The 11,656-nt window shown below is 34.1% G+C and overlaps 1 protein-coding gene across 1 annotated transcript; it reads left to right on the forward strand.

Moving 5' to 3' along the window:
• The first annotated feature begins 368 nt into the window (after positions 1-368).
• Positions 369-11,328, forward strand: pane1 (proliferation associated nuclear element). The gene is made up of 6 exons (XM_028816995.2): positions 369-630; positions 1,626-1,705; positions 7,920-8,018; positions 8,249-8,328; positions 8,848-8,939; positions 11,090-11,328. Exons 1-6 carry the CDS (start codon positions 574-576, stop codon positions 11,246-11,248), a joined length of 567 nt encoding a protein of 188 aa, XP_028672828.1. The 5' UTR covers positions 369-573; the 3' UTR covers positions 11,249-11,328.
• Positions 11,329-11,656: the final 328 nt, after the last annotated feature.

The raw sequence follows: 11,656 nt of genomic DNA on the forward strand, positions 1-11,656 counted from the left end.
CAGGGATTGTATTTAATAAATAGACACGGAGATGGAAACTGTGTGCAATGCAGCTCAAGGGAAACAAATGAGCATGTGTTACCCCATTGTGATCTGTATAAAAATCAAAGGCGATCACTAATTAAATGTCTCGGAAAAACTTAAATGGACACGATATCATTAAAGGATATTTTGGAGGAAATAAAGAACAGAGCTATTAAATGCAATGAGCTAGTGAAATTCATCAGAAATACAAGACTGGGAAAAATACTATAACCTATTTAATGGAATGAGGGTTTTTTTCCTCCGTACAGTAGGTGGCGGTAATATACTAAGAGTATCCAAGAAGAAGAAGAAGAAGAAGTAGGCGGTTTCTCTCCGGCTCCACCCTGACTGACGTACACCCGTCGACGCCTGCGGTCGTGACGTGTTTCGAACGGCTTGGCGCGAGCTTCTGTTTTGTTTTTAACGTAGAGTAACGTTTTTGTTTTCTAAACACCTTTACCCAATATCTTGGAAATCTTATGGTATCATTTGATTGCTTATAAGAATTTCATAGATGGATGCAGACTATTTGTGCATTTATACGCAACAATGTCCGTTTTGAATATGTTTCACAAGCACCCGGAGCTAAATACGGCTAGCATTTTGGTGAGTAAAAATGTGGTTTTATAGAATTTGCGTTTCGGAATGTCGTCTTGAGCTCCTACATGCTTCAGAGTATTACTGTCCCCCGATGTCACCGACGTGCTTTTATAATTCCGTTTAGTTAAATTCCTTCTTAGAGCAAACGGAATACAAATACAGTCTAGGCCCAAAGCCGAAACAGTTCGTTATAAGTTTACATTCACGAGAAAAGTATTAGATATTCAAATTTTTAAAGTTACATACATATAAAGCAATTATGTTTTATGGTATAAATGCTAATACTGGATACACCCCGGATAAGTTAGTCTGGAAAAACTGTTACAGTGCAATTTGAACCTTTATCGAACAGCAATTAAGCAGATCGGGTTTTGATTTTTGCAAAAGTGAAATCCGACAGTCAAACATTTTAACCCCCTGACATAAAATTTCTTTTGATTATTAACTACATGTTCTGCATTTAGTTTGCGAGTAAGCGTTATACCTTAAACAATTTAAAGTTTAAACTGGACAGTTTTGTACATATACTATATACGTATCAGTGGTGCTTCTGAAGGCAAACCATTCCGATGAGTCGTTTATTTCTTGTTTAAGCATACTGTTAATTTTATTTAGTTTATTTTGTGGACTCGGAAGTTTTTTTTTTTAGTTTTTTTTTAAACATAACTAGTTTACAAATCCATACTTTAACTTGTGTCTGTCTGGGAAGAAAATATTTTTTAGTAACTTTTGTAAAATCTTGTCCAATTCTGCATCATGTTTGGCTCTTTGTGTTTCTGAATATCTGTTCTTAAACTAGCAACTTAATCTTTTAAGATTGTAATTATTTCAAAGACTGATATTCTATAGGGTAGTGTGTATAAAACTTTGAAACTCCTAACGCTAATAATATTGCTTACTTTTTGGTTTTGGAATGCAAATTTAATTGAAATAACTAAAAAAAATAAATTGCTTGTATGTTTTTGAGGGATTCAAAAATTAATACACTGTTTTGTTTTCAGCTTGTGGAAACTGAAAGACAGCACCAGGACAAGTTGGCTGAAGCAATTCTTGCTGCACAGCGATCTTTTAATGTAAATGTGTAAGTTGCACAACACGACTATTTGCAAAATGCCATTTGGTAAAAAATGTTACAGGAAATAAGATTCTTGTGTTTATAATACATGAGTCTATTTTGTGCATTACATATTGCAGCATTTGACATTACCTCTGGTGACCATTATGGTTATCCCCAGGAAATTACTGTTTAGCTTCACCCCAAAATCACCGTAAAAGTACAATGTGAATTTCATTGGATGTATTATTAAGTAATACTTTTTTGTTTTCTTGTGACTCTTTGGTACTTTGCACATTTATATTACAGACTAGAGTGAGCAAGTTATGTAAAATATAAAAGATGTACATGTTTTTAGATTCATTGACTGCCATTAGTCACAGTGTGCTCAAATACTGCATCTTTCTTGCTATTAACATCCATAATTTATAGAATTCCACCAAATCTTACCTAATACTCATTTATCTAACTTTGCTGGCATACAGATCTTGTCAATATTCTTGTTCCTAATTTTATATTCACTGGATTATGTAAGCCATGTCTTAATATTCTGTATGTATTACAATTAACATATAGTTTGCATGTTCTCCCTGTGTCCATGTGGATTTATTCAGTGTGCTCTGGTTTCCTCCTGTAGTCCAAAGACATGCAGGTTAACTGGACTGGGGGTGCTAAACTGGCCGTGATTTGTGTGTGTGCGTGTTCACCCTGCGATATGCTGATGCTCTGTCCAGGTTTTGTGTTTGCCTTGTGCATGATGCTTGCTTTAACGGGCTCCATCTTCCCCATGACTCTGTTCTGGATAGGTGGGTTTAGAAGATGAATGGATGTTGTACATTTTTTGTCTATCATATTTAAATATAATGTACAGTATATGGTGAAAAACATGTACAAGCTGCCTTGTGGCTTAAATTTTCATGCCTTAAATACTACCACAGAAGCTGTACTGTATTTGTGCACATTTCTTAAGAGTATACAGTATTTAACTAATAAATTCACAGTGCATTTACTCATTTGTGTTATGACTTTAAATGTGCTAAGTATGAGGCTCTGGTGAATACATGTTAAATAAATTTCATTAAAAAAATTACCTCATGATAATGTCATGGTCTATTTTAAAAGCTGGATGCTTGTAGAATTTTTTTTTTCCCCCCAGAGTGCCCCTGTATTAGACCACATCTCTAATAGAGCACTCTCAAGCAGACTTAAGTGCTGGGCCGATTTTGAGTAGTGAATCAATCCAACATGCAGAGCTTCAGGCTCCAGACTTATTGCAGTATTTGCTGTCCCATGCAGAGGGGTGAAAATGTGCCAACTCTGAGGAAAATGAGCACAAATTGAATTATCTTTAATATACGTAAACATGTATTGTTTAGTTCCTTTTTGAGAAATGGATTTTATTTTGATAGTCAATAGATGACCCACAAATAGTGAACAATGCAAAATCAGTAAGTGATATACATCATAACCAGTAGACTCTTGGTGTCTTTGTACATCTGATCAGTTGTCTATTACAATTTATTGCACTTAATTTTGAACTACATGCTTTTTATATCTAATGTTCATGACTGAGAAACCTCCCTTGCATTTTACTCTATAGACAAAAACTGTAAGAGTTATGGCAGAATGCTGACTGAAGCAGAATAGAGCTAAACACCTTGTGGGGAGCTTATCAGTTTAGTGATGGATACATACTGCAGAATGTTGTGCAGTGTAAGCATAAATATAATTCAGCTCTGATTTACAGGCTTGCTAATATTTTTGTCTTTCAGGTTGCTCTGTTTTTTTTCCAGGTCAGTGAACAATACATTACTGCCCAAATGCTGACATGACTTTAATATAATTTCCTTTTGTCATTAAGGATGAATGCTTGTGAGGTTATTAATTTTTTTTCAACATTTCATTGTGCTCATTTAGCAAAAGGAGTTTACTTTATTGATTGTGTTACACCATTTCATCCGTCAGATTTCAACTTTTTTTCCCATGATGTTAGCTCAGCATTTTCACATGGGGTGTCATTTTTGATTTAGTGTTGATTCTTTGCATTTTTCTAAAATGATTATCAGTTTCTTGCTCCTAAAATGAAAAATAATGGATGAAAAGTACAGTGGAATGTTAAGCCCTATTGGCTCTGCATAGACAAAACTAAATAACTAGAACAGTAATTCAGTTCAATCTATCTCTGTATGACTCTTCCATTTACATTCCCAGGGCACTGTCCACATTTAAAAAACACACATATTTCTAATGGAACAAAAACACCAAGAAATATGTACTCTGAATCGTACAGATAATAGTGTCCATATGTTATAAGTGAGAGTTGATGGCAACACCACAATACGATACTAGGATACTTGGGTCATGATGTTATATTTTTTAATATATTCAAGTATCCAGAATATTTTGGTATTCTGTATATATTTATTTGTTGAAATCATTCCCATATTGGCAAAAATGTGCCAGTCTAGAATACCTACTGTATGTGAAAAATCTTTGTTTCAGTTCTCCTCAACTACTTTTAATTTTGGAAATGGAATGTTTTAGTTGTACTTAAAAGAACCTAACTAACATTAGTAAATTATCTAACCTTATTTCTGGGTGAGTCATTGTCCGGTTAGATTTATAGTAGAACTCTCAAACAATAGTTTACATTTTTCATGTTTAAAATCTTCTTTTATCAATATATTCATAAGCTTCAGAGACCGCAAATGTGTTTTCATAAAAATAGTTAAGCTTTTGTTCACAAATAAAAAATTTGAAATGCTCCTCAGTTCTCAAATACTGGTTAAACGTCCATGTTAATTAACAATAGAGTAACAACATTTTGTGATGCTCCATGTGAAATATCCTTTTATTTTGTTTTAATCAGCTTTTAGCTTTTATCATCGAAGTTCATTGCTCTTCATCCCAGGTGTGTACTTTTCAAGCAGCCAAACTTTGGCTATTCAGCGTGGTGAGAGCAAAGCAAAGTAAGGTCACATGATGAGTTATTTCAGCTTACCCTCATTTGTGACCATGCTATTTAATATCATCATCCTACATTAATGTCTATTAAAATCTTTGTCAGAGTTAAACAAAGGTAAGCACAGATCAAATTAGAGATCACCAAAAGGATTATACAAAACTACAAGCTGTAAGGCACTAATAAAACTGACAGATGTGACAGGAAATGTAAGCATTCTATAACAAACAAAAACTTGGAGGTTGGTGTGCTTACAAACAAATACCAATTTTTTCAATGTTTCTCTTTTTTTTATAGAGAATATATGATCATAGTCTAGAAAGTGTAAAATCAAATTCATGCTCAACAATACTTGCTTGTTTTCTGTAAATGCATGAAGCCATCCATTTTTTTTTTAAAATTGTAAATAACCGAACTGCTGGACTCGTAAATGATGATCAACATTTCAGTTTCATTATACAGATGGTTTTGAGTGTGGCAAGCTAGTATATTGCAGGGCTGTGAAGGCAAGCATCATTTTGCCCTGAAGTGTGACACTGAAAAGGGCAAATGTTTACTGACCTCCTTCTCACAAGCTGTGTGCTCTTTATCTCATGACTTCATGATTGCAGTACACTGTACTACAAAACAAATTTAAGAATATTAAAAGAAAAATTTCAAATAATGAGCTAAGGGCTTGCACACACAATCAACATATAGTGGACCAGGGAAATTCAGACATGGTAGTGCAATTTTGAACTGGTGAGCTAAAGGTTTGAAATTTCAATGCAGCATTACAAAACACCTTTAATGTCCCAGGAAAAATATATTTGATGTATTTTAATGATATTTACCAAAATGGTGGGGAACTGTGCTCTACTCTAGGCTGTCTGACATTTACAAATTGTGTGCTATGCTAAAAATAGTTAATACCTATTTTTAAAATATGAGAAAATAATCAAAAATCTGCCTGAATGTAAATGGGACCATGTCACTATCACTTAACGTAATTAACAAACACATTTGAGTTAAAGATGAGGAAAGAGAAAACCTGAAGAGCCATATCTGATAGCATAACAGTATGAAAATAAATGTTTTTTGTAAAATGCAGTTTCTACCTGACAAGTGGCAATTGGATCATGTTTCACTATTGCAGAACATCATCTGTTGGTAACCTAGCTAAATAATTTCCTTATTGACTTTGATGGAGAATATCTCCCACACTTATTAATCTAATTTACTGACACTTTTCAAATGACTAACCTTGGAGAAACAATGTACTGTATGTAAAATAATCATGCTGGTAGAGAGTTTTTTTTTGTGATTGAGTCACACTTATCAGAGTGGGTGTGTAGTTTTGCATTCAGAACCATACAATTTTCTGTCTTTGCTTACAGATTAAACAAACCTCGGTCATTCTTGGAATTTTAAGTCTTGCTGAATTTATTTACATTTGAAAGGGGCATAAATGTGTTTTGCCACTTGGTAGGTATATTACAAATTGATTGTCCAGAATGAAAGTGAAATTCCTGATAATGATCACTAAAATAATAGTGTGTGATGTATTCACAGACACATGAAAAAAACTTGAGATTCTTGGCAGCTTTCATATCCTATATTCATATCAAAAATAAAGACATACCTCTTAATTTAAATAATTGTCTATTGTAGTGAATGGTAGCAAGTGTTAAACTGTAAATCGTACAAGAATAGTGGCATACTGTGTTAAGGTGAATTGCTGAATGAATTTATTATGCCGAGAAATAGTATAGGTGTTTTTTATGCTGATGGCATGTCAACTATTATATAAACTTGACATTTTATTTCAGTGGTATTACAAAGTAGGTTCCTTTTAACTTGCTTCAGTTGTATTAAGTTAGTCAGTCACTCATCATGGATTCGAAGTCACAGGGAGCTGAATTCCCATATCTGATACAAGCCTCTGAATATGGCAAAAAGTCCTTAAAAGGGCACATTAACTCATACCAGGTCAATTTAGAGCTGGCAGTCATTTTAACCTGCCCATCTTTAAGGTATGGGGCACTGGGATGGGGTAAATGCAGGAGGACATGGAGCGAAGATGTAAAGTCTGCACAGACAAGTGATAAGGTGTCATATTTGTTTCAGGGAAATTTACCAAACAAAGTCTCAGAGCATTGAGATAGCAGTGCTAGATACTGTGCAACACTGACACAGGTAGAGCAAATTTACATATTTTTGTAGGATGTTTATGTAGTGCAGTCCAACTTTGTTGGCTTCAGTACTGAATAGCCTTGGTTAGGGGAGAGATTTGGGATTAAATAAAATGACAGTTTAGTTTTCACATAGTACACAGTGAATCTCACCCCTATCCCCCCCCCCCCCCCTTAAAAATATGCAAAATTGAAATGAATGCCCAAAAAAAAGAACATTAACAGTACTCCAGTGATCCAGTTTAAAGTTTTTTTTTTCTCCTTTTGGTTTCTTTTCTGTTTTTTGGTATAGACTAAAACACAAACTAATCTATAGGTGGATGAAACTGTTTTACAGTCTAAGTGTTTTGCATTGACATAGTAAAAATATAATGTGGGTTTTGAATAAAATAGTGATGAAACATGAAGCTGAATAATCTGAGTACCATTTTACTGAAGTAATTTGTCTGGGAAGCATCTTTCAGTGTTAAGTGGTGTTTTACTGTGGAACATCATTAAATGTAATCCTCTAAGTGTCTACCATATTTGTAAATTTTACAAAATATTCTTTTTGTAATCCTGTACCAAAAATCTTTTTAGCAGTGTAGTCTGTAATATATAAGATGCATGCAAATCAGATGACCAAATGTTGAGAATAAGATTCATAAGTTGAAGTGTGAAAATATACAAAAATGTGTTTGTGACTGGGTTAAATTGACCCAGTTGTCATCTAGCTTGTGAATGCAGTACATTATTTTGAGACCATAAACAAGGGTTTGTTTTACAAGTACATATCTTTTTGCATTACATATTTTATTCACTGGTACTGCATCCAGGGTTGATTCATACTTTGTGCCCATTGTTTTGTAGTTAGGCTGCTGCCTACATGACCTTAAATTGGATGAAGTGGGAATGATACTGAAGGATATTATGTTTAAAAATGGAACCTGAACACTACAGTAGTATATACTATACATGCATAATACAGTGTCTTGTATCTGAAAATAAAGTCAGCTGGGAATGAAGAAAAGAAAATGTAAATACTTTGGTTATACTTTAGAATGCTAAAGTTAACTGGTTATGAAAAGTATCAAATCTAATTTGTTTTTATTCCTTTTTCCTGTTTCAGGCATTTAGCTGATTCTCTTCCTCTGCCCACCAGAAATGAAGCAAACAGACCAAGAATTGACCTTGTAGTGTTTATTGTAAATCACTTCAGCAGTCGCAGGTAAGTTTACTTTTGAATTATTAAAGCTAGGTTTTACAAAGTAGTCTGTTTATTAAAAAAAAAAAAAATCCATAAATAAGTTTTTGTCTCATTCTTTCTTTTCCACATGAAGAAGTAAAATATTTATGGTTTCTTTGTAATGATGTAGCATCACATTAGTATAAAATGGCTGCAGTTTTTATCACATTTTTTTCTTTTTTTTAATGAATGTGTTTAATTTTCTTTTGCAGTTTAGAGCTCACTAAATCTTATCTCCAACATTTGGATGTGATGTATTTTCTAGGAAGGCTCTGTTTTCTTGTGAATGATGGTGCGTAGCATATTATTTTTGCTATTAGATAGATAGATAGATAGATAGATAGATAGATACTTAACAGAGTTGTAGTGCATTCATTTAATGGTTTTTGGCTTTGAGGTTTTCAGAAAATAGCTGGCTTGCCATTGCGATTTCCAGGATTTAGAAGTCCAGTTATGAGGAATAAAAAAACAATAGCTTGCTATCTGTTTTAACGGAAGGTGACATGTTTATAATCAGGAATGTGATTTTTAATCTGCTTGTATTTTTATGTTAAATAAACAATTGTTAGTGTATTTGTCACTCCACATATCTAATTAAAAAGTGTATTTGATAGTTTATTTCATTAGCTTATGATGTTTGTAATTGAAAATACTTAATGTTTAGTTTTTAAGATATGCTAATAAAGATCCTTATACTGTGCATCATTTTTTCTCTTTAAAATGCCATAATTTGTTTTGAAGATGAATGTAATGCTGGAAGCTAAGAGAATATTGAAAGTACCTCATTATATTTTATTATCAATTACCTTAGCTAGATCTGCAAAGTCTGACCCAGACAAGTTACATGCTGTGAGGGAAATGGCAGCAAAGTATTCCAGTCCATTACTCTTTACAGAACTTCAGGTAACTCCTTCTTGCCTTTTTCTGTCTGTTCTCATTTCTAGTTATACACCCTACACTTCTACTTGGTGGTAGTTGGCTGTTTTTAAATTGGAAAATGAAAATTCCAGCAGAATTCTGTACTTCGTTGCCTTTAAGGAGTTTAAAAGACTACATAAGTTATCCTGCTTATTAATGGTCCCAATTGTATTTTCTGTAATGTCATTTTTGTGTATTTTCATTACTTTAGTCATACAACAACAACAACAACAACATTTATTTATATAGCACATTTTCATACAAAAAGTAGCTCAAAGTGCTTTACATAATGAAGAAAAGAAAAATAACAGACAAAATACAAAATTAAAATAAGACAACATTAGTTAACATAGAAAAGGAGTAAGGTCCGATGGCCAGGGTGGACAGAAAAAACAAAAAAAACCTCCAGAAGGCTGGAGAAAAAAATAAAATCTGTAGGGGTTCCAGGCCACGAGACCGCCCAGTCCCCTCTGGGCATTCTACCTAACATAAATGAAATGGTCCTCTTTGTAGTTAGGGTACCTCCATTTTTGTGTAAAATGTATGTCTCAGATAGTGCTAACATTTTCTAAACTGTTTTCAGTGAGTTGTTTGCAATCAGAATAATTAATCATTGTACTGAAATAGTAGTTTGATCAAAGATTATTCAGGGTATGCACAAAGCTTTTTCGCCATGGATGAAAAGTAGGCTAACAGTCCCTTCAGTCTGATTAGAAATGAGAAATGTTCATGTACAGTATTAGCAAATTATGTAAATTACTGCTTACTGATGCTCAGTACTGTGAAAGGGTTTAACTTGGTTAATTTGTAAAGACAATGGAAGTGAAATTAATAAATAAACAAAATGGCTTGCTTACCTTCACTAATACATACAGGAATAAATTTATATCACCACCACCATCTTCATTGGATCACACAGTAAACGTGTGGTGGGTATTCTGCTTGTTGCCTCATGTTTTATGGGTCAGTACTTCTGTTATTAGGTCGTCTTGCTACTATTTACCGTATTTCTGTCATGATTGCATACCACTGTGTTTGCATCTTTATGTATAACTTAAAATAATAACAAAACATTTAAATTGTGTTGAAGTGGAAATGATGGAGATTCTTAAAAATGTTCCAATAAAGTGATTTCATTTTTAAAGCCAGAATTGAGGGCACTAAGAGTAAAAGCAGGGCTATTCAATTACAAATTCAGTTGGGCCAGATTTTCAAACCAATAAATTTAGCTGGGCCAGACATTTTCAGCAGCCAGTAAGCAGCAGGAATGATATATTTTAAACCAACACAAATGAATGTATTGAAAAACAAGTAATGGTTAGTCATTGCTTCCCTTTTAAATGTCTTTATATTTAGGTGGTGTTTTTTCTCACTGCTGAAAACGCTGTGCCCCATGTGGGATGCAAACCCATGATCTTTTTAATGTGAGGCAGCAATGTTACGATTGCATCACTACCTATATATATATATATATATATATGACCCAGTTACATCACAAAGTGCATTTAACAGAATAAAAAAAAAAATTCAGAGCTATCAAAGCTATAAGTGCACAAACCCTTAAGTGATAACAGTAACTAGCACACATAATACATTTATTGATCATTGAGGGAATACAGATTGGTTTTAAATCACCACGTGTGTTGATATTGTGACGTGTCTCACTACTGCATGGTATGTGTTTGGTGGAGCACTGCGTGGACTCGGGGCATCTCCCTAGAGAGAGCTGAGTGACAGGATCAGGGAGAGAGGGGAGCAAATGGTAAAAGAGCGGGAAGAGATTCCCCCAGGAGAAGCAGCTCCTTCGATAAGTCATCAGAATATCATTGACTAATGCCACAACTTGTAGAGACACAATGAGCTGCATTGTGGGTTGAATGGTGCTAGGCTATGCATTCATGGTCTGTACTACTGTAGGAGGTTTTGAAGGCTCTTGAAATGTGTTTTCTGGCAGGGCCATGGGCTGGACTACTTAGAGGTTGCTTCTGGGCTACATGTGGCCCGTGGGCCACAATTTGAATAGGGCAAACCTATTGCATTAGGCAATAGTGTACTTAAATAGTGTAGTTGATATCATTAAGAGGTCTGTTTTATGACATTGCTAAAGTCTTTTTTTTTTTTTTCCTTCATGTCAGACCGAGCAAGGACTGGCCACTGCAGCTGATCGTCTGTTGGTTTTCACAAAGGTGTCTGCTGGATTTGTCCCAGGGGTGTCCTCTTTGTTTCTAAATACACTCACATCATGTTCTCATCCAATGGAGTCTTCTTCTAATACATTGGTTGATACAGACTAAATCTTGACAGATTTCTAATGTTTGTTTTCTGCAGTACTTCATAAAGAAACTACACGCTTCCTTTCTGTTTTGGATCTTTGTCTATACTTGTTTTAGTTTGCAAATGGATAATGTTAACTTTTCCTCTTTATATTTTTATTTTTTTTATGTTTAGTGTATGTGTATGTATGTGTATATATCTGTCAATATATGTATTTAATTTTGTACATATTTGTGAATAAAGTAATAGAAATTATTTTAAACTAAGTACCTGTTGCCTTTTTTTCCCCTGGAGAGCTTGTATTCTAGTAGTGTAAGCTCAGTGCTATTAAGACAGTGGAAGTAGGGATTGGTTTACACCAAGAAGTCACTAACTGTCCCCCTTTGCAAATTAATGGCCAGACTGTGTCTGTGGTTCAGTCATTTAAA

Source organism: Erpetoichthys calabaricus, chromosome 12, assembly GCF_900747795.2.
Source record: "Erpetoichthys calabaricus chromosome 12, fErpCal1.3, whole genome shotgun sequence".
Taxonomy (NCBI): Eukaryota; Metazoa; Chordata; class Cladistia; order Polypteriformes; family Polypteridae; genus Erpetoichthys; species Erpetoichthys calabaricus.